Source organism: Orbicella franksi, chromosome 14 (genome assembly GCF_964199315.1).
Source record: "Orbicella franksi chromosome 14, jaOrbFran1.1, whole genome shotgun sequence".
NCBI classification, from domain to species: Eukaryota; Metazoa; Cnidaria; class Anthozoa; order Scleractinia; family Merulinidae; genus Orbicella; species Orbicella franksi.
Genome location: NC_138158.1, coordinates 4454468 through 4478273, shown reverse-complemented (window position 1 = coordinate 4478273; position 23806 = coordinate 4454468). Strand labels below are relative to the sequence as shown.

General features: G+C 39.0%; 1 protein-coding gene across 1 annotated transcript; it reads left to right on the top strand.

The window, feature by feature from the left end:
* The first annotated feature begins 32 nt into the window (after positions 1-32).
* Positions 33-23801, top strand: LOC145468778 (RB1-inducible coiled-coil protein 1-like). The gene is made up of 26 exons (XM_081452469.1): positions 33-429; positions 2260-2389; positions 2798-2879; positions 3386-3471; positions 3754-3869; positions 4680-4766; positions 4892-5012; positions 5435-5491; positions 5985-6036; positions 6997-7234; positions 7822-7887; positions 8645-8731; positions 9816-9915; positions 10368-10449; positions 11147-11205; positions 11425-13054; positions 13567-13747; positions 14340-14400; positions 14594-14633; positions 14729-14769; positions 14956-15003; positions 15576-15643; positions 21366-21493; positions 21848-21863; positions 22120-22171; positions 22686-23801. Exons 1-26 carry the CDS (start codon positions 362-364, stop codon positions 22755-22757), a joined length of 3768 nt encoding a protein of 1255 aa, XP_081308595.1. The 5' UTR covers positions 33-361; the 3' UTR covers positions 22758-23801.
* The last annotated feature ends 5 nt before the right edge of the window (positions 23802-23806 follow it).

The window sequence follows — 23806 nt, the reverse complement described above, 5'->3', positions numbered from 1 at the left end:
TTTTACTGGCCAGCAGACAAAACTGTCACGCATGCTCATATGTGTGATGTTATGGCTTTGCAAGAGAGAGAGAGACAGTGAAGTCATCGACATTTCTGTGGAGAGTCGACGAAAATGACACAATGGTTTCCTGTTTTCGTAGAAACAATCATTTGAAATGAAGGAAGAGAATCCCTCAGGAAAAGAACGCTACCATTCAAAGGGAAAATGATGAAAACTTGGCTGTTTTGTCGTTGTTTTCTTGGGCATTCCTGCCGAAGACATATCCAACTACATTTTTGCAGAATATCCTTTGAACTGCTTGGCATTTGCTCATTTTAACGACAGTGAAAAGCACCAAGAAGGCAGAAACGTCGTCAAAATGTTGCACGTGTTTCATGTCGACCTGGGGACGATATATACCTTCGAAATGGAACTGGCAATGGAAAGGTGAGAAAAAAACATAATGTTGTACATCAGGTACAGTGACATTTGCATTACGTGCTCACCATAACGTAACGTGACTTGACAATTTGATTGTATTACGAAATGATATCTGCTCCTTGTTATTCCTTGTTGTTTGCTTGCTCTACTGACAGAATGGGCTCGATTTGTCCCAAACGATCAATTGAACAATATTGCAATATGGCATATATGACACTAAGTACGACATGCGTGAATAAGTAATTTGGATGCTTAATAAGTGTTTGTTTTAATTTATGAATACACAAGGAATAAAGAGGATATGCAGCGGCTATTATGAAGTGAAATGTCGAGACTGTACAGTAAGAAAGAATAATTATGGGGGAGCTGTAAGGCAGCCAAGTTCAAAGCTAGAAAAAAAATTCAAATTTCATTTTAAAAAATACTGTAAGCCAAACAGTGCCATACAAAAGGAATGCCAAGCAATGGTGATATGATAGGGTTTCACCTACAGAATTGGTGCCCAAACAGACAAGCCCAAAGCATTTGTTATACTGTTGTTAAACTCAATGAGCATTTGAGAACATTTTAAAAGCAGACTTCCTTTTGCTCTGAAACACATGGAGTGTTTTTATCACTTCATAAACAGAATAATGTGCTGCATGTTAAAATACACTTCGTTGCTTTGAAATATAATAGCATTCTCAGAAATTGTATTTTATTCTGAGTTCTTGTAGTAGGTGTTAAGCCTGTGACTTTCCAATACTCCAGGCCCATGCTCAACCAACGAGAGTTAGCCATTCAAACAGCAAACTTCCTTTGATCTATAGTAACAAGGAAATGTATGCAGTTTGTTGCGAGCATGAGACAGTTAAAAAATTGTGAGTCCTCAACCCAAGTTGATCCCGTGATCTTCTGCATGCTTGTCAGACATTCTGAAAACAGAGTTTCAGGAGGTTTGTGGTTCCCTGGGTCATTTAAGGCTGGTTTTGCAATAGTGACAGAGTCAGAGTCAGAGCTGGAGTCATAGACAGAGTCAAGAGAGCTTACGACCTAGTGTAAATCGAAAATCAGAGTTGTAAGTGGAGTCATAAGCTTGATGGAATCGGAGTTGGAAGAATCAGGACATTTCCATTTCTTCCAATTCCTTTTATGACTCTGTCACTTATGATCAAATGAAAAGTAGATTGTCGGAATTGAAAGCAGAAGCGGAAAAACCAACCAATCACAAGGCCTGGAATTGAACGCTGTGATTGGTTTATTCTCCTGCGTCTGCTTCCAACTCCGACAATCTAGTTTTCACTATAAGCAACGCAGTCTTAAGCAGAATGGGTGTTCAGCTTCCAACTCCATCAGTTTTATTTTCACTAGGTCATAATGCTCTATGCTTCTGATTACAACTCCGACTACGACTTCATCGCTAGTGAAAACCAGCCTTTACAAGATCAAGAGAGACCTTTAGATTGGATTACAATTACCAGATTGAGTAATATTAATGTGATTTTCAAATTTTGAACCAGTGGTGATTCCAGAGCCCTTGCCCTTGATGGTTTGAGGTTGAGAGGGTAGCTCGTAGAATGAGATGGTTTTGTGACATGATAATGTGAATCATGCAAACTAGAATTGAGAAGTCATACTTATACTCGATCTTGTACTCGTACACAAATTGTAAGTCACCTAGTATTTATTTAGTTATATGTCTGGCATACTTCCAGGATTAGTCATCAAAAGTATTAAGTATGATGACAAATAAGAACTTGGTGCATTGTGCTGTTCATCTTCTATCAGGGTAAATAAGAGTAGATTGAGTGCAGGCAGGCTGTGTATCTGACATGATCAATGTGAACTGTTTAACAGTGTCCAGGTGCTTATGAGTACAGTAGCTTCTGTGACGGGGATTCCTGAGGACAAGCAAGTTCTTTTGATATCTAATGGTGAAGCGCTGGATCCGACAGAGAGAGTATGCAGTTATAGTAGTGCTGGAACTGTGAGTAGCATGTGAATAAACAGTACTATTGGTACTAAAATAAAAAGTTCTCATCGGGTCAAACAAGCAAACAACCATGTTTTTTATTTGCAAATATTATTGTATTCATTTTAATTTTTGCTACTATAGCTATCTCAATTTGCTAATTGATTTTCTGTTTTCAAAACAAGAAATTTTGTATGGAAATGCCAGTATGGTCATTCTCAAATAAATTTATTATATTATGCTCTGTAGTCTTCCACAGTTCCTAAAAGTTATTGCGACCTAAATGATGTACAACCTTTTTGCCGTCAGTTGTATATTGGCTATGATTTGCTAAAATTGTCTTACAGGCCTTTAGTACCACCTTGCTGGTTTTCTTGCATTTTTTTTATTTTGTAAAATTCTAATGTTATGTTGCCTTGTTAGGATACAAATCCGATCTTTCTGTTCAGTAAATCTACCATTGAATCATCCATTCCTCCATCACCCAGCCTCAACTTAGGATCAGGTAAGTGCAGTGCACCAGTGTAAGTTTTATTTTTTTAGTACGATTAAGTGGGTAGTTGAAAATTCGCCTCAAGCTACAGTTTTGTTTGTATTTCAATTTTGTGTTAAAATTTTGTTTTAAAAATATTTTAAATTACTCTGCTGTTAATTTTCTTCTCTTCCTCCGTTAAGCCCTAACTCAGTTGTGGTACAATTTGAAGTTGTGTACAGACTTGTGTTGGGTATCCAATGCTTGTAGATTGATAAAAGATGTTTTAGTACATGAGGTCCAATGAAATTACTTGGGCCATATACACATTGATGCTTAGAATGATAGAAAAATATTTGAATGGGTGCACCAAATAAGGTCCTTACTGACAGATGATGTAACATCAAACTCTCTTAGTTTGTCTTTTTTTAGAGAATACAAGGCAATTCGGAAGGAGAATATTGCAATTTACAAGAAGTCATTTAGGACTTTTTTTCTTATTCTAGGCACCCCTACAATTTTGTTTCTTTTCCTTGCAGAAGAAAATTTAAAGGAGCAAGTTGACAAATCTTTCAATTTACCGCCTACATATGAAACTCTTGTATCCAGAGCTCAGCTAGCCGCGGTAAGTTTTTCTGACTCGTAGAAATTACACAATAGCATGGAAGGCATTCTTTTGCTACTGAATGAGAGGAATCAGAACTTATTTATGGTGGTTTTTTCAGGACTTGAATTCTTTACGTGAAACAATGCGTTAGTGAGCTCAGTGAGTGATAGGTTTTATTGTTTTCTTGAAGAAACATGTTTGTTCTCTGATACAACTGAGCACTGTGAAGACGCTTATCTTGATATTGTTCACTTAAGATTCTGTGGAAAATTAGTATACAATTTTTTGTCCAATTTTTAGGACTTCCATTCACTAGCAGTGGAAATTGCAGAAAACTGTGAAAATCTAGTTTTCGAGCAAAAACTGCAACAGAAGGGTTGGGCAGCAGTTGTGGCCAACTTGGAAAGTACTGCAAGGTATTAGAAAAGAAACTGTATTCTACTGTTTTAGCTTGTATTTCTGGACACTCTTGGTCATACGCAACCACTACATACCTGGGCAGACTTGAAAATGAAAAAGGGAAGTTCTGGTATGATTTCCTTTTCCATTTTCAACAACCACAAAAAAACATCAATAGTTGTGGAAAAAAGTATGCCAAAGATTGATGGAGGTGCAAACTTTCACTTTCGTATGTTTGAAAAACTAAAATATGTAATCTATTTTTTTTTTTTTTTTTTTAGGAAAATGAATTTAAAGGGAAATTTCTCATTTGTATGAGAAAATGAAAAGTGATGCTTGAAAAATTAGACCTTTTTCTCTTGTGACTTCCAATTGCTCCTTGAATGAGATAATAAATGTATTGTGTTGTAATTGTGAGAAAAAGAATTTGTTCATGCTTAGCACATGTATATCAAGTTATGGATGCATGTGGGAAGTTTGTATAGCACAAGAGAAGTGTAAGAGTTGCTTGACATGTAGCTAAGAACAACTCTAGCTTCTTGAGTGCTCTTCAAACTTCCTAGTAAGTAGATCCATAACTTGATCCATAGATCCATATGCACAGCTAGAGGCATGAACCAATTCTTTTATTATAAAATTATAACATAGTGACAACAATTTATTTGTGATTGACGATAAAGTTCTCACAATGATTGGATGGGGAGGCTGGCTCTTTTTCTTGTGAGACTGATGATGGGATAGAATTTCTTATTAAAAATCTATGGTGTGATTATTTCACATGCTATTTGATTATTGCTGACTGACAGCTCAATAATACTTGTTTACAGTGAGTTTAAAGCACGATCAAGTAGTGTTCATCAAGTTTATTCTGAGTTTCTGGATTCCAGGACAAGATACATAGAGCTACTTGACAGGTATACATGTAAATACCATTTTCTATTGTTTCCCAGTTCTTTTAAATTTTAATGGAAAATTATGTTTTTAATCTATCCCCTTGCCCTGGCAAAGCTGAAGATTCAGATTGTGTTCATTCTACTAGGTTCAAACAGATGTTACCACTGTTAGCCAAGGTACCTGTCCTTCCATGTCTTTTAACAAGACAACTGTTCCAAGACAGACAACAGGGCATGTTTAGTCTCCTGGATTGGATAAGTGCACAGGTAAGTCAATCATTTTATCACAACTCACTGACTTTGACTATTGATTTAAAGCATTCCCAGGGAAGGGGGGATTCCCATTTGAAAAGGTCAGGCATGCTTGCCATCTTGTGTAGGGTTGTAAATTATGAATTTTGGTCTTGGTCTCTTTGGGTGTTCATGACAAAATGCCACTACTTTTTGCCTTCAAGGTACTTTTAAGGTTGCACTGGAAGAATGCTGTCTGTTTCAAAGCTTTTTTTAGGGATCAAATAAAGTTCCAGCGATGCCCAGATTGGTCTCTTTTAGGGGTTAAATTGCATGTCACTGAAAGGCCTAGTATATAATGTCCACTAAAACAATTACTCAAACCATTTGCTCTAAGTGGTAGTCTGCTTGTTTGAGTATAGTTAAAGCGTGATGTTGTTGTTGTTGTTTTTCCGCAGGATAACAAGAACAGCCTTCAAGATATGGTAAAACAGTGCATTGAGGCAGTTGAGCAGGTACATAAATATTATTGAATCAAGCCTGTATGCCAAGAATAATTCTGGAAAGTGCAAAATGCTCCCATCTATTAAATCTGGTGTCCGCAGTTGTGAGGTTGGCAATATTATCTGGTTTCATGCAAACTATTGGCTTTCTTTTTTCAAGTGGCATTGATTACAGTTGTTGCCTGATTTTTGGATAGCAGTGATGGCGCAGTGCTTGCCTCCCACCAATCAGAATGTGAACGGGATTCAATTCTGTCCCAGTGCCATATATGGGTTGAGTTTGTCATTGGTTCTTTCCTTGCTCCAAGGGTTTTTTCTTGTGGTTCTCTGGTTCTCCTTCCTCCATGAAAACCATCATCTCCAAATGTCAAATCACCTAAGGCTGATGTGGTTTCCTCTCTAAATATTGTAGTTTATTTTGATTTATTTATTTTAATATTCGACATTACGCAAGGTAATCTTTTTTAAAACTGCAGTTATGAACCTCCCTGTTATTAATTTTCAGTTTGATGAAACACATCTGACTGAGATAACAAAAGAAGTTAATGAGGTTTTAGGTAAGCAAAAACTGGCTCTTCCCTATGTACCATTTAAATATTTTGCCAACTTAATAGCACTGTCTTGGTGATTGCCAAGTATACGGATCTAAATAAAGCTTGTTGTATTAATTAGGTCATTCAAGCATCATGTATTCAGGTTGAGTGCAACTTAGACTCTTATGCAGTGTCATGCTCCCATACTGACTTGGTCTCTTAAACATCTGAGTTATATATTGGAGGTAAACAGCAACAGATTGCCACCAAAGTGCACATCAGTTCATTTTGTGTTACCAATTTCCACTTTAAACAACATAGACAGAATCATATTGTTGCTCAGAATCAAGGAAACCATTTTTAAGACACTTGCATTTTTCAGAATTTTATACAGGGGTGTGCTCCTTTACCCTGCTAGGAAGAAAACCGCACAGCTTTTAATTTCTCACTCTTTGGGAATGCATCAATTTGAATGCTCTGCATATCAAAGGGGTTCATGAGAGCTTTTTTGGAGGCCAAAGAAAGTGACTGGAACAAGGTGGTTGTGTTAAGGAAGAGGCCATGTGACAGGGTTCTATGGTCAAATCTCTTAATACAGTGGAACCCAGCCTCATGGCCACCTTGTTATTACAGACACTTTATTCTGGCCTAAACAAAAGATCAGTCAGTCATTTTCTTCAGTGAACCATGTTTAATACATTTAATATGGCCACCCTGTTAATATGGCCAGATTTCCGTGGCTCGTTGGTAACTGCGTTAACAGGGTTCCATTGTATAGACAAGGTGGACACCCCCAAAGGCGGAGATGGCTGTTTCACTGGTTCCAACTGAATTTCACTTGTTCCTCTGTAACTAACAGTTTCTGTAGGGTGCAACTTAGGGCTGGTCCCAAATGTGTCTGTTTTGGAGAGAGATGACAGTAACGTATATTGTGGTGGTGGGCAATTATGTGTCATTGGCATTGTTCTCTTCTCTTTGCAACAGAATCTCTCGATAAGACAAACATGAAAGAAATCAAAGGACTGGATGAAAGACTAGCAGGACTGCAACAGATTCTCCAGAATGTAAAAACCTTGACACAGTCTCAAGCTGACATGTCACAAGGCTTTCAGTACAACCAAACTCGAGCTAAAAATGTGGGTGACACTTCAGTACTTCCTGATCTGTGTGCTAGTCATCAAAAGCAGCTCATGATGTTGACAAAGAATCACTCACATTTAAGGTTAGTTCAGTCATTTATTAGGTTGCCATTTAAAATTAGAGCCTTCAGTAATGGGAGATCCTCAAACTCTAAGATCAAATGGTTCCATTTCAAGCCCTAGCTGGGGTCATCGCAAAACGTTACTGGGCGACTCTCATTTACTATCATATTGCTTGTTTACATCCACACCCAGGTCTAGATCTGCATTTAATGCTGGCATAACCTGCAATGGAATAGCATTCCATCCAGTGGGGAGTGCCTTGGAATACTCACAGTCACTTAATAGCTACTCCCCCTAAAAAAAATTATAAGAAACCTGTATAAGCTCAGGTAGGACACCTTACAGCTGCAGACAGAAATTTTATTTCAATACAGAATTTCTCCAAATTTTATAGTGAATTGGTTTCCCAGAAAGTTACCCATTTGCCAAGTTTCCCTTTACGTGTTTAGCCTCTAGGCTCAAAAAGCTTTAATTTATTAATGACTTTTTTACTTGAAAGACATTTATCTTCAAGTGAGGTCAAAATTTAATTTAGTAATACCAAGCAGAGTAAGTTAGTAAGTTAGAGAACTGGCCAGAACTGATATTATTATATTTACTTTTTTAGGGATATAAGAAAAAAATGTGCAAGAGCCAAAGATGAGCTGTCTGCTAACCTCCACACCAGATTAAGGTAAACAAAAAACAAACAAACAAAACTTAGTATGCATTATAACAACTTGTTGCTTTCCATTGTGGTTTCAAATGTTTCCAACAGTGACATTTGAATTCTTCTAAACTCATTCAATTGTTTGTATCAGACAAAAATAAAGCCTAAACCATTTTAAAGGTTAATTTAATGCAACTCAAGGATTGTCTTTCAATGTGGGCTTATTCTCAAAAAGGTACCTCATTTAAAAGTAACCTTTATATCAAACTGCAAAAAATAAAATGTTTTCAGTACTTGTTTCCTTTTGTTACCAATGTATTATAACATGTTTCTGTTGAAAACAATTCCCCAGTCTGATAAAAAATAATGTATGCTTAGGTTACTCTTACAGGGGTTTTGTAAAGGGCTGGGCACTGGGCAAATTGACCAACTGTGAGGACGATTTTGCCTGCCTGACTTGACCATCTCAAAGAAAGTTTTTCTTATAAAGAAGTTCAGTTCAAAACGTTTTGCCTGGCTGTGAAAACCAGTCGTCCTCCTGCTGAAAACGTATGAAACCCCTGCTATTTGTTAAATCTCTTTATATAGATGCCAAAGGGCCAGAACTGAGTGTCCATTTTGTTGAGGTGTCTGTTCTATAGTGGTGTCTGTATTGTTGAGATGTTGATAAGGAGAGGTTTAACTGTACATGCTACTGGTTATGAGCACTCTGTAGTTATATCAAGAGTCAACTTGCTCTTGACAGTCTTTACTTCAGTTTCCAAATCTTTTATTTTAACAGGTGGATCATGTACATTGAGAAGAAAATATGTGAATGTGATGGAACCATTATTATGTATCATGAAAATATCAGACGAATCAAACGAAGGTAAGGGAATTAATGAGAAACAAGAAAGTTCTCAATTCAATAACCATTTCTGGTGTTGAAGAAAGCTTTTAGCACAGTGGTCAAACATAGTTTTTGAAGCATCACAAGCATGCTCAGAAAAGCACTTGGTTTTAAAGGTCATGCGGTTAGAGTGCAATGCTGTGATACTTCCTGATTTGTAGTGGTGGAACAATTAATCAAATTTTCGATTAATCGCATTATGACCGTTCGGTTCAATTCACGATTCTTTGATTCCACATTTCAATTTTGGTTCGATTTTTTGCATACCATTCCCAAGGTGCCCTCAGTGAGTTGTTATTAATATTGTGAAATCACAATCCAGAACTATTTCAAATGTGCGTTTTTGATTGACGAGTAAAGACATTTGCAGTTTTTGTGCCATTTTGTGTTGCTTGTTAAAAATGTTGCCTTTCTACCTCTCCTTGAGAATTTCCAAATAAGGCAAGCCATGTGCGACACGCTCATTGTATCAACAAATTGAGGGTTTAGGGTTGTATGTTGGTTACATTGTGTATCACGTTGTAAGAATTAAAAGACATTAATATTTTGGATAATCGCATCGAAATAATCGAAATCGAAAGGCAATGATCGAAATTGAATTGAATCGCAAGGAATATGAATCGTTAAACCCCTACTGATTTGTAGAGCATGGCTTTAGATGGCTGCACATCCAGAGAGACTTTCCATTCCCTCCCATTACAATAAAAATGTGTTGTGTCTCATTGAACAGATTTCTTTGGTTGCATGCTTATTTTTTCATTACTCAAACAACATGGGAGATTCAACCCCCAAAATTGCATGTTGATGAAATAGCCCTAGTGTATCCAATTGACTGTTACTCATGTACAAAAGACTAACAAGAATATTATTAGCACCTCTGTCATGGATCTCTGTTGAGCTAATGCTATCAATGTTAGCTGAACTAGGTTGAAGCCCAGATATCCCTCTAAAATGTGAAGAACTGAGTGTGTTTTTTGAAAGAAGTCTCTGCTAGCTGAGGCTAAAGTTATTGGTGCTAATTTTCTCTGTTAACTGGGTAGAGATACTTGTTGATTTGTTTTAGATTGGAAATCATTGAACAAGTAAATGAGGCACCACGTGTGTACATCTTAGCTGTGGCAGAAGTTGTAAGGAGGAGATCATTTTCTTCACAGTTTCATAAGGTAAGTTATCGACTGGCTGGTTGCAGGTTCAAGCCCCAGACTGGACCAACACTCAAGTTCCCAAAATAATTGAGGAGAATGTGCTACCTTTGTAAAATTTTACATTTGCTAACAGTTGGATGTTCAAGTCTTCTTGGATAAAGACTGTAAACAGTAGGCCCCATCTCCTGCATCTTCAGTGTTTCATGGTTAACAGGGGCTGTTAAAGAACCCACACACTTATCACAAAGAGTAGGGCACAGAGTTCCTGGTGTTGTGGTCTGGCCTTGTCTCATAGGTTGGTCCTTCACATAAGTTAAACCTCATTACAGCTTGCTGTGTCTATCAATTATTCGTGAAACCACTATAACTAAACCAGTTGACTTTGCAAGCAGTTTTCGCTTTTAACATTATGAACATTATTTAATTAGAAGTGTACCAACATCTTTGTTTTAATATTTTTTCCTCTCTAGTGGGCTAGCAAGTTATGTGAGGGCTCAACACAGGCAAGAACAGAAGAAACTGCAAAGAGAGAAGAATTTGAGTTGCATTTTGGTTAGCAATCTACATAGTGTCATACTTAATATATACTGTGCAAGCACTTGTGAAAAAAAGTTGAACACAAGTTTAAAACCGAATCAAGCTTTGAATTTCCGTTTTTTTGTAAGCATGAAAACTTATTAGTGCCTTTAAGGTAGAGACATTTTTTTACAATACTTCTGTCAGTAAATAAAATACTTCTAGGAATGTTAGAGGTTTGCCAATATCCTTGTGGAGGGACCTGGGGGGGGGGGGGGGGGGGCTACTCCCAGGAAAGTTGGGTGGGGATAAGCAGCCCACTTCCCAAAACCCTTACCCTATTTATGACCAAAACCTGCGATTTTTGCTGCCCTATTTATGACTGTTGTAGCTGGCACAGTTGCCTAAAATATAAGTTATCAAGGGCTTCTGTTGACCGTCTTATTGATAATGATGAAAAAGTAGCTTCTTCTAAGAAACATACCCAGTTCAAGACTGGAGTGCAAAGGCCATACCTTATTTATGACCAAAACGGCTGAAAAACCCTACCCTTTGTTGCTGCACATACCTATATAACCCACATAACGGAGTACCCCCCCCCCCTGGGGTAGAGAGAGCTCATTTCTAATGTCAGATTCAATTATGGATTAATAATCAATAATACATAATAATAATATGTAACAATACTTTTGTCTATTCTCTTTGCTATCTCTACCTCTTTCTCTCTTTCCAGGCCAGCATTTTTTGCAAAGTTTGTTCAGTGGTATGTCTGACAGACCATCAAGATTTGGGGTATGTCTTTCATCTTTAAGCAGCAAGTAGATATTGCTAGTCTCTTTGCAGGCCATTCAGAAAAGTTGAGCCTTCCCAGTTCAATTTCTTCGTTAAGCACCCAGTTCTTGTTTTCACAAAAGGTTCTTTTTATAGTAAAATTGTGTACTTGACAACCAGTAATAAATTTGAATTGTAACACAAAGTAGTTAGGCAAACTCAGTGATGTTCTTGTTGCAGGAAAAGCCGCCCAAACCTTTTGATGAACAGCTTCCCATAATAACAGAAAGAGACCTTCAAGAACTGAATGATCAGATTCCAGAATTAGCTTCATATCTCGAGTCTTGCTCCATCAACATCAGCATGAGAGATGAAAGCGGAAAAAGTAGTTTCCTACAATTAGAAGAACTTGAAAATCTTAGTAGTGTTGCCCAGTTTCCTGTGATTTTTGGAGGTAGAACTAGTGAAAGTATAACCGACAAGAAGGAAGCATCATTACTTGCTGAAATGTCGTCTTCTGAAAACAAAGCAACACAAATGAGCATGGATGCTTCAACACAAGTTGAATGGACTTGCAATGAAAGTGAGAGCTCTCCTGTACAAGATGAGCAAGGTCCAACTGAATTATACTGTGCTAAGGATGTTCCAGACATCAGTGAACAAACTAACTTGACTACAGAGGCTTCTGACAACAGTGAGTCTAACGAAAGGAAAAAAAGTAACAGTGACACTGGTTCTGAGAAAAGCTCAGCGCTTGATGATAGTGACTTAGTTTTTCGATCAGCACATGAGGATTATGTGACAGTTTTTGACGCTGATTTGGCTGGAAATGTTGAAGAGAAAGAATCCCCTTCTGATATCCAACCAGTAGGTGAGCTTCAAGACGATTGTACTGCTCTTCTTGACGATACAAGTCAAACACCGACTCTCGGTAGTTCTGGAACTCAGAGCACGGATCACAGCACTCAAACAGAGAGTAGCTCTGACAGTAATCTGCCAGTTCAAGGGAGCGGCTTAGAAGAGTTTGGTAAGGAAGTGACACTTGTTTCAGATCATCAAAGCTTTGAGAGAACAAGTCAGTCCATGGCAAATGAAATGTTTGACAGACTAGAACAGCTGGAGGAACAATTAAGAACTAGTGAAGTGTGTTTAGAGAAGGCTAATTCCAAAAATGAAACACTTCAACAAGTGAATTCAAAGGTCAGAGATTGTGTTAAGGGTGAGTTTCAGGTCATTCGTCAGTGTCTTAATGACAGTAGACAGCTGATTTTGGAATGGGACTCGAAGGTGAAGGAAGATGTTCTAGTCACTGTTGGTAATTTACACCAAAAAGCAGATTTGTTTAGGGAACAAGCAATCCAAAACACAACTAAAAGAACTAGAAAAGAGTATGAAAGAGAGCTGGTACAAATAAACTCACAGTTTGAGCAAGAAAAAAGCACATTTCTTGCAATAAAATCTAAACTTGAGCTTGAGAAGGTTGAAATTCTAAATAAACTTGGACAATTACAAACTGATAAAGAAAGAAGCGAACTTCGACAAAGACAAGAAAATGAAAAGTTGGTTATGATTGTCAATGAGTACAAAACTAAACTGGAAGAACATGAAGGTGCAGCACAGAAAGTTCAAGAGAGTAAATCACGCTATGAAGAAGATCAGCAAATACGATTCAATGCAATAATGATGAAGCTGAAGAGAGAGAAAGAACAGGCAGTCCTACAAGCACAAGAAAAAATCAAAGAGCTAAAGCAACTGGTAGAACAACAAGAGAACAATATAAAATCCTTAGTGATGGAGAAAGAGAGAGTCACAGTAGATTATGAACAGGCACGTGAGGTCTTCTGTGGACGAGAACAGGAGCTACTGGCTGGTAAGCAAACTAATAGTAGAAAAAAACCAAAGAGTCATCAGCTTGGGATGCCTTGGTTGTGTACATGCATGTGTAGTAGAATTTGTAAGATTATGTATGTGCCATTAGACTCTTGTGATTGGAAAATTTATGGCAGTTAGTATAAAGGTAAAAATTATTACTATCCAGGTCTGTCATTAAGTTTTGAGTCACCTGTAGCCTTGATCTCCACACCCATAGCAATCCTGTTACTTTGTTGTTGAATTCTATCAAAAACAGGCAATTTCACCTGTAGCATCAAGGGAAAATCAAGCATACTCAGCCATAACAGGTGTTACAGGTTATGGCCCTCAATGGCAGCCCTGCTATCTGGACCCTCGATTGTTACTTGTATTTTGAAGGGCAAGATACTGTACTCCAACAGCACTTCACTCTGTCAAGCTGTACAACCGAGTAACGATATTTCAGTCAAGGAAGTATGAGACTGTTCAGTATTTACTCAAATAATATGCTCTCATTCTTTTTATTGTCAGCTTTACAAGACAAAGAATCCAAAATTCTAGAAGCTGAAATTCTGATGCAAAACAAAGAAGCAGAGTATTTAGAACAGATTGAACAGGAGAAAGCGTCAACATTAGCCCTGCTGCAACTTGAGCGACAAATGTGGGAAGCAGAAAGAAACAAAGACTTAAAAGGAAAAAGCCAGGAGCCTGAGTAAGTGTCGTTGAATACTTAGTGGGATTTTTTCATGATTATGTAATCTTGATATTGATGTCAGTAGTAGTAATTGGTTGCACTAGTGTTCATCTGAGAGTTGCTGACATTAGATATATGGTTGTCTTTTTGCAAGCTTGGCAACTTGCTGTACAAATGTGGACCATATAAACCTGTGTCTTTCAGCAGATTTCATTATGTTATTGTTAAGTGGTAACGTTGCCTTTGTTAGTGGTAGGCCAAGTAGCAAATTACACTCTGTCTCATGCATAAGCAAAGTTATGTTGAAACAGCCAATGTTTGACATTTGATCCAGCCTCAAAGTAAGGTTCCGTGTTGGCCAAAAATGTTGGCCATAAGTGTCAACATGTAATCCTGTATATAAACCCATAAGCTGGCTACTGGGTCCCTTGGGCAGAACTCATAAACTGCATATTTGTTAATTTTTGTATGCATCTGAGTGATTAGGAAATTGTGTTTAGTTGGGCTTCAAAAGGCATCATTTTACGTTGAAATTTATGGCATATATTGGGGTACATCGTGTGCAATTTAGAAAATCATGTTTAAAACATAAAATTATTTCTTTTGGCAGGTGTGGCACTGATGCTGTTCTGGAGGAAGATTATCAACAGAGGATTCAGCAACTGGAAGAAGTGAGATTTGCTTCTACATTGACATTCATTACAAACACTTTCAGTCATGTTCTTTGGCTAGCATTTATCATCAATTTGCATTGTTAACCAATGAATTATTTGCTGTTTAAACAAAAGAAAACTCAATTGACATTACTTCTCAAAATAAAATTGTAGTAAATAGTACTCAAATGGTTATTTTGCTTTTTTACAGGAAAACAGGAAACTAACTGAAACGTTGTCAGAACAAACTGGTAAGTGAGGCGAGGTTTAATTGGTTTGATACAATTTAATGTACATGTTTGCTTGCTCTACTTAGTGCTTGTTGGTATTCTTTTTGCTGTTACAGATGGAGACGGCTCAACATTGCAGGGGGTGCAGCTGAAACAGGTAAGTGGGTAAATTGTGTTTATTTCTCTGTGGATGTGCAAAACATGTATACTAAACTTTATCTTCTGATGTTTTGACGACTGCATTCATTTTCCTTGTCTTTCTTTTACGTATATAGTAAGAAAAAGTAATCAGTTTACTGACTTCCATGCTTTTTGTAACAATGGAAACTATATAATTTTACAGGCTTTGGATGAAAAAGATCAACAGATTAAAATTCTTCAGCATCAGCTAGTAAGGGAATCCTTTTTAAATGTAAAGTTGTTATCTTGAACTGTACTGTAGCTGTATGGTAAGGAAAATGTGATGTTGGAAATGTAATGAAGCTCTACAAACTTTCTTGGTTGACCCTCTAAATAAATCAAATAAGCCTCTGTGAGCAACACCAGCTCAAATGCTTTTGCCCTGAATAGTAACATGAATATTTCATTTTTGATCCTCCTGTGCATACCCATACCTTTCACTTATATGGCTGTTGAACACCTTAGCACCTGGTAAAGATTAAGTCAAAATTTCAAGAATATGTTCCAAGAAAAATTTATTAATTCCCAATTTACAAGGTCAACGTCATTTTCTCCATACATTTTGTACAAAAGTATTAAATTGTGGGAAAATTCTCCTTCAAGGAACTACATTTAATTTTGGCCTTGATATGTTACCAAATAATATTTATTTTATTTATTCTCATATCTGACATCAAAAGAATGTACAGTGCTAATCTGTTAGGAGAATTGATATTTCAATCTTGAGAATAAAAGGGAAATCGATAAAATGTACATGTACATCGTACCATTTATGTTTTACAGAGTCAGATGCAGCAGTTAGCTGGAGCAACTGCAGCAACATCAAAGATGGATAAAATCTCCCTGAGAGAGTAAGATGATGGTTTGTTATAATTTGATTATGTAGTCCAGGTTTATAACTAGTGAAAATCTGGATCATGTGCACCAAAGGTATCTACAGTTGAGTTTCGACTGATACCCTCAATTGACCCTTGATGGACACTCGATCGACACTCGATCAGTATCTCGGTCAAGATTTGACTAATTTTTGCAAACATGCCGTTGAGTCGAGTGTGGACCGACTATTGACCGACTGTCAAATGAGTGTTGATCGAGTGTCAGTTGTGACGTTGATTAAGTGTTGACTGATTATCAGCTGAGTATCGATCAAGATGTCCATCAAGTGTCAAGCGAGGTGTTGATTGAGTGTGGATCAAGGGTATCGATCTACAGTCAATCGTGGATGCCTTTATTACACATTGTCGTGATTCCAATGGACACAGAGGCGTTCTAACACACACAAGTTTAATACTGCTAAGCTAACGAGTACAAGCAAGAAGGCCGCGATGAATGAACTTACAAACTCTATATATATGAGGGGCCTGGGTACTACTGGGCCTGAAACCGCAGGCCGGAAATAACAACGATATCATGACATCCCCCTTTTCTTAAGGATGATAAACTGACAAATGCAAAACAAAAGAAAATGTTCAAAGATAAAACACATTGCATGCTTATAAGTTCAGTCTATCAGGAGCTTTGACTCTCCTCCTGGAGTGACGAGGCAGCAACATAGGAGAAGGATCTGGAGGGCGAGGCGGCAACACGGGAGATGGATCTGGGGTAGAGCTTGAGCTTGAAGTCACGAACTCTGTTGGCTCTGCCGAAGAGCAGGCACTACCAGCACTTCCGGCTTCATGGGAGATGGGGTCATCAACTTCAACATCAGCGGGTACCTCAACACCTTGGATCTTAAAGGACTCTCTGGTGGTACGAAGTTGACGACGATTTCTTCTCAGTGTGCCACCTCTGCCAGCCGTCACCAGGTAGGAACGTGGGGTGGCAGCCACGTCCCGGACAACGCCTGGCTCCCAGGTTCTAGAAGCTGGGTTGAGCACGCGAACACGATCTTCAGGGAAGAGGGGTTGAAGTGGCTGTCGGACTGCCTTGTCGTATTGCACCTTCTGCTTATCCTGCCTGAGTTGGAGCCTTACATTGATGTCGCCATTTGCAGATGACGAGGGCTTGGAGACAGCTGGTAGGTTTGTCTGATATACTCGGCCATTCAGCATTTCAGCAGGTGAAGGCAAATCACAACTTAGTGGGGTGCTACGAAGACAAAGCATGGCCAAATGGGGATCCTGCCCAGTTTCCTTGCACTTCTGCAAAAGATCTTTTACAATTTGCACAGTCCTCTCGCTCATGCCATTAGACTGCGGATACAGTGGGCTGGATGTAACATGAGTGAATCCGTAATTGTGACTGAACTCCTGAAAGGCAGCAGATGCATATTGGGGGCCGTTGTCGCTTACAAGCTTGCTGGGAATTCCATGTTCCTCAAACACAGATTTCAGGTGTGCAATGACTGCAGACGAGTGGAGGTTGGAAAGTTTCTTTACCACAGGGAACTTGCTGTAGTAATCGACAACTACCAGGTAGTTAGCATTATTCCAGAAGAATATGTCAGAGCCTAAAGTATGCCACGGCTTCTGCGGCACATCATGAGGCAGCAGGGGTTCCTTGACGTTCAATTTCTGGTGACGCTGACACGGGGGGCAGCTCTTAACCAGCTCTTCAATATCACGATTGATGTTTGCCCAGAATACTGACCCCTTCGCCCTAAGCTTGCATTTCTCGGCACCTTGATGGGCATAGTGAAGCTGTTGCAGAACATCAGGCTGTAGTGACTTAGGGATAACGATACGTGTACCCTTCAGTATCAGACCATTGGCCACAGTGAGCTCATCGCGATAGTTCCAGTAGGCATGAAGAAAGGCAGGGCAATCAGATCTCTTTTCAGGCCATCCATGCATGATGATCTCACGCAGAGCTGACAAGGTTGCATCAGTCGCAGTTTCTGCCTGTATGTGGGGCACTCGCATTGGGCTTGCATTAAGATGAAGATTGACCTCATGTACAGATCTAGCCCTTGAATATCTTCACCAGAGCAGGAGCTGATTCTTGAAAGAGCGTCAGCGACAGGTATGTCCTTTCCAGGGACATATTTGATTTGTGCATCATACTTCTGTATGCGCAGCATCATCCTAGCAATGCGAGGTGGCACACTCGACAGATGCTTTCGAAAGATAGCCTCCAGCGGTTTGTGGTCAGATTCCACAACAACAGGCCGGCCGTAGGCGTAATAATGGAACTTCTCCAAGCCAAAAAGAACAGCCAACATCTCTCTCTCGATATTTGAATATCGGCTCTCAGTCTCGGTCAGCAATTTGCTAGCAAACTCCATTGGACCATTGGCTTGTAGAAGAACTGCACCTAAACCCCTCTGGGAGGCATCCACTTGAATGGTTACGTGCTGGGTACTGTCAAAGTACTGCAGTGCGGTGGGGGCCACAATGGCTTTCTTGATGCGGTCTACAGCTGACTGATGCTCTGGAATCCAAACAAAGTCACTTGTTTTCTTGGTGAGTGCCCAAAGATTAGCTGCTATGGATGCCAAGTTAGGAATGAAACGGCTTAGGAACTGGACCATTCCAAGGAATGTTTGGAGATCTGCGAGGCTAGTTGAAGGATCCATGGACAGAATGGAATCGATCTTCCGAGGATCAGGCTGCAGACCTTCAGCACCTACGATATGGCCAAAGAAGGGAATTCGAGTACATCTGAACTTGCACTTGTCCAGGTTAAAACGAAGGCCGGTCTCACGAGCACGCTGAAGAACAGCACGAAGGTTTTCGTCATGGTCACTACAGTCACTCTTGTAGCCATACACAACAATGTCATCTGCGATTCCAGTCACACCAGGTAAGTCACCGAAGGTTTCATCTACCTTCCTTTGGAAAATGTCCTGTGCACAGACTAAACCGAAGGGTAATCGCAGAAATCTGTATCTTCCAAATGGCGAATTGAAGGTTGTACATAGCGAACTGGCCTGGTCAAGCTTGATGTTCCAGTAACCACTGCGTGCGTCCAGGATGGAGAAGCACTTTGCACCATTAAGCTTCGGAAGGATATCTTCCAGTGTAGGTGTGAAGTAGTATGGCCTCTTGATAGCACAGTTAAGATCCTTAGGATCTAGGCAAAGCCGCAACGCACCAGTGCTCTTGGTGACACACACCAAGGAATTGACCCAATCTGTAGGCTCGGTAACTTTTGCCAAAATTCCTTGTTCAACCAGCGAATAAAGTTCCCTTTTCAAAGGCTCTTTGAGGGCTTCTGGAACTCTTCGTGGAGGATGCACAACTGGGGGAACAGCAGGGTCAATGGTAATGTGAAATTCACCCTGAAAGCAGCCAACGCCTTCGAAGCAATCTTTGTACTGCTTGAGCACCTCCTCCTTAGCAACTGGGTCTGGATTGCAAACAGGCTTGGGTGGGGTACTTGGCTTTGAAACCTCCTCACGGGTTGCGATGCTGAAATTCATGGTAATCAAGTTCAAATCTGTACAAGTTGGCAGACCTAATATGGTTGGACCATCTGCGTCAACAACATGAAATGGATATGACCTACAGGTACCCCCATGAGCCAGCTTGAGAACACAAGTGCCATGATGATTAACGGCATGTCCTCCATATGCAGTAATGATAGTGCTTGATGGTGACAAGGTAGTGGATGATGAACATGGGAAGAGGCATCTGTAGGTATTCAAAGAAATAACATTTCCCTCAGCACCAGTGTCAACTTTACATAAAAGCGGTTTCTTACAGTGATTGGTATCCACTTCCACCTCAACGAAGGCTTGAGTGTCACTTTTCTTGACCTGATCAACTGATAACGTATGAAAGTATAACTGATCTGGTAGTTCTGGTGTTTCTGGTGGTTGACCACTTTCGAGACTATGAAGATGCTTTTTTCCAGGTTTTCCTTTCGGAGGTTTAGGACGATTTTGACGACCATTTGGCTTTCCCTTTTTGCCAGGCTTGGTTGTACGGCAGACTATCCTCCAATGATTGGCTTTACCGCATGCACCACACTTGGTTCCATACGCTGGGCAGTTTGAACGTTCAGAGATGTCGTGCTCCGAACCACAACAACCACATAAACGAATGATGGGACCACGGGGCTTGACGGGAAGGCTTCCCTCATGCTTCATTGCATCAACACGAGTTGAATTATCGGGTGAAATTTCCTTGATTTGTTTACTTGTTACCTCTTCTGTCCGGGCAATGTCCAGGGCAGAATCAAGTGAGAGAGTGGCGTCCTTGTCTAGGAGCTTGGTTTGCGTACGCTTTGAATTAGATCCGAAGATCAAGGCATCGATTATGTGTTCATTTGCATTTTCAAAACGACATTCTTCCACGAGAATTCGAATTCTTTTGACAAATGAATCGACTGACTCGTCAGGTTCTTGCTTCAGGGTCCTGAGCTTGTATCTTGCGAGTCGAAAGTTGCTCTTTGGAGAAAGGTAATTCTCAAAGCGCGTCCAGTAGGTGTCAAGTTTCTTCTTGTCCGTGGCGGTTAAAGTCCACGTGGAAACTAATTCGATGCCATCGTCACCCGACCAGATAAGGAGATAACTGACCTTTTCTTCCTCTGATTTCTCCTTTAGTGGGCCCGAAAAGTAAAGCTTGCAACGGGCTTTGTACTTTTTAAACGCCTGTGGGGCATCCGGCGAATGCCAGTCCATGCTAGGAATCGGTAAACCCGCAAGTTCCGCCATCTTGTTTACGACGAACGCGAAGAAAGATTATTGATGACCAGGTTCTCTTCTTCGCTGGGAAATACGGTGAAGGTCCAATTCAGCAATCGTATCCCACTCCTGACACCATGTCGTGATTCCAATGGACACAGAGGCGTTCTAACACACACAAGTTTAATACTGCTAAGCTAACGAGTACAAGCAAGAAGGCCGCGATGAATGAACTTACAAACTCTATATATACGAGGGGCCTGGGTACTACTGGGCCTGAAACCGCAGGCCGGAAATAACAACGATATCATGACACACATGATCTGAAAATCTTACTGCAAGAATCTAGCCAATCAAATCATGAGGGTCCATAGGCTAAGAAGGCCAGCAGCTCTGAGAGCAATAGGCCAAAAAACGTTTTTTCATTTCACTTGTCCACCAGACAGCTACTTGCCAGATTTTGGTTGTCAGGACATAACATCCACTCTTCCAATAATAGATGTCAAGCAAAATGTTGCCTACTACCCAAACAACAGCAGATAGTAGTAAAACATAGTGCTTTATCCGCATATCACTTTATCTACAAGTTCAATAAAAGTAACCTTAAACACTAAACAATATTGTTAGTCTGTTAGTGTAGGAGGTGGAAATAGTTTTACGATCTGCATTTTCTGAAACAAGTGCACATAGTAGGTATAGCGTATGATAGTGAAACAAACTCATTGGCAACAAGTTACTTCTCAATAATATTTTCTATGCAGGCTATTAACTCCAGATCTTGAAAAGCCGAGAAAAGGAAAATGTTTGACATGTTTAATGTTACTCATCCTATCAGAAAAGTACTTTCATTTGTCAATTTTACTTGTCTGAGCCAAAAACAACTTATCTCCAATTTGCTGACAGGGGAAAGTTCTTTGCCCTGAGAAAGAATTATGTCAAAGCCTCTATTCATTCTGAAGACTAACTTGAACATCACAATATAATGTTAATCAGTTTTTTTTGTGTAGCTTTCAGAGTGGTGACCTGATTCTTTTGGTGTTTGATGAACGATATGAAAACTATCTTGTGTTAAGTACAGGACAGACGTTGTTCTTTTTACATCCTGAATCCATGAGTGGACTCGATATTGCAACAAGTGAGTGCAGTAAATACTCTCTATTAGCGACAAAGTAAGTTGCTGTTGATGAACTTTTGGGGCTCCCAAGATATACTAAGCACTGTTCTTAATATTTTTACATTAATATTTTAAATTAATGGTAGATTCACTGGTAGTTGTCTTGTATCAGTTATTGTAATGATTATTATAAATATTGGTTTTGCTAAGTTTTTAATAGTCAAGTTTTTTCAATTCTAAACAGCCCCCCTGTAATCAAGTTTACCTTCAAGTTAACTCTGACCTGCCACAATGTATCCAATGCACTTAAAGTTGTATTCTTAACTTTTTCTAGGGTAATTATTTTTAATACGCTGTTCTCTCATCCTCTTCCAGGTGGCCCAAAGAGACGGTAAGGTTTTTGAAACAATTCTTTCATAATGGGCTAGGTCACACTGTGGGGAAAAATGTGTACCAACCAAACAAGGTTGAAATTAGACTTGAATAAAATATTTAAAGTTTACTTCTTTCAGGTTTGTGAAAATCAAGTTTAGCACAATTTGTATCAATGTGTTGTTTAAGTTGCCAGTTCATAATTATGAGTGTGACCTAGCCCCTTTAATGTTTGTAAGAGGCTTTGGATTTACTGTTTGATTTGTTGTATTTAGACCATGGATGTTGGCACAGATGACAGATAAGGAGTATTGTCAAGCTAAAAAGGTACAAGATCTTGAATTTCTGGAAAAAGACCAACCTTGTAATATCTGAACACAAGGGTGATACTGGGGAATATTGGCCCGAGGTCGTGGCAGTACAGACTGAGTGCAATGAGGTCCGGTTGTGTATCAGGGTTGTGTATCATTGAGAAGCACCCACTCTTTGTGTAATCATGACTAAAGCTCTTCCCATTAAATAGCCTGCAAACAAAGCCTAAAATCCGTCTGTGTTCACGGGCTACCCATTTTACCTCTCAGCTTATCATTTAGCATGTTTGATCTACTATTAATTTTTGTCTTTTGCCATCATTATTTGTACCTTGGCCCAGGTTTTGTCTTCACAATAATCATAGGAAGTACCAAATTATTATTAATTGTTACAATTATTATTAACCATATGTTTCATTGTGTTTGTGTATTTAATAGTTGGTTTAACCCAGACATATGCATGAAAGTTAGAGCAACCTGTAATAAATACTCTGCTGTGTGAGTTAATTCAGATTTGGTATTTTTTGTAGCCACACAACAGGTTTCGAGTTCCTGTAGGAACAAAGTTCTACAGAGTACAAGCCAAGCCTTGTCAACGATAATCATGTCAGGGGACCTGACAGACTTCCTGAAGACAATGAAAGCAGCAGACTAAAAGAGATGTCATTTTTCTCCTCATGAAAAAGAGTGGGGTAGTGCATTGTTAAGTTTATGTTAAAGGAGCTCAGTCACGGTTTGCACATTTTGATAAGTTTAGCCTAAATTTTTCAAATTCATCGTTTGCAGTCTGTGTCAATCTTCGCCATCCTTGACCATCCTTGTTCCTTTATGGTTTATTATTATCTCTTTGATGTTTTTCTATCTTAGTAAACTATTATTTTCAGGTTTCCTTCCATTTAAAGGTGATTTTGTACACGGCCAAAAACAAAGACAAAACACCATGGCTGAGCTCCTTTAAGGGAGTTGGTAAAAACTTCCTAAAGACAATGAAAGGAGAAAACTGGCAGACATAGAGATGTCATTTTTCTCCTCATGAAAAAGAGTGTGTTGTGCATCTATTTACAAACCCATGTGTTAAGTTTATGTTATTGTGAAATAAATACAGGTATCCAAAATGTGGGTGACATCTGCAAAGTACTGTTAGTTAGGCTTTTGAAATTATAGCAAAAATATATCAATGTACAGAAAAAGAACTCAATTTGACATTTTGTGAAAATCATTTTATAATCATGTCTTCGCTCAGTCAAATTCTCCAGCTCTAATATCTTCCTGACATTCTTTAGAGTATTTGTAATTTTCTGACAGAGAAATATGTTACTAACATTTCACCTGAAATGATTAGGGGTTAAATTTTTGTAATCTTCGTACTGTGATATACTGCAACTTGTAATGAGAAATTAAACACTGATCACGAAGTGCTGAGGGGCTTACCAGTAAACAGTCATGTAAATGGGAAAACTCAAGGAGATGTAATTAAATGTTATTTTTCTGCATTTTAGAAGGTCAAAATATTACTATGGGGTCAGAATGACAATTGTGTTCACTTCCCATTATTTAACCAATAAAAAAAGTCAAAATTATGGGGTCAGAATGGCAGTTGTGTTAACCTCATTATTTAACCAATAAAGCAAGATACATTTTCTGTAGTCCA

Bases quoted from the DNA above. Each gene is read 5' to 3' on its own strand.
- LOC145468778 (XM_081452469.1), top strand. From the start codon at position 362: ATGTTGCACGTGTTTCATGTCGACCTGGGGACGATATATACCTTCGAA. The intron at 14,770-14,955 runs GTAAGTGGGTAA...ATAATTTTACAG, and splicing joins AGGGGGTGCAGCTGAAACAG to GCTTTGGATGAAAAAGATCA. The intron at 15,644-21,365 runs GTAAGATGATGG...TTTTTTGTGTAG, and splicing joins GATAAAATCTCCCTGAGAGA to CTTTCAGAGTGGTGACCTGA.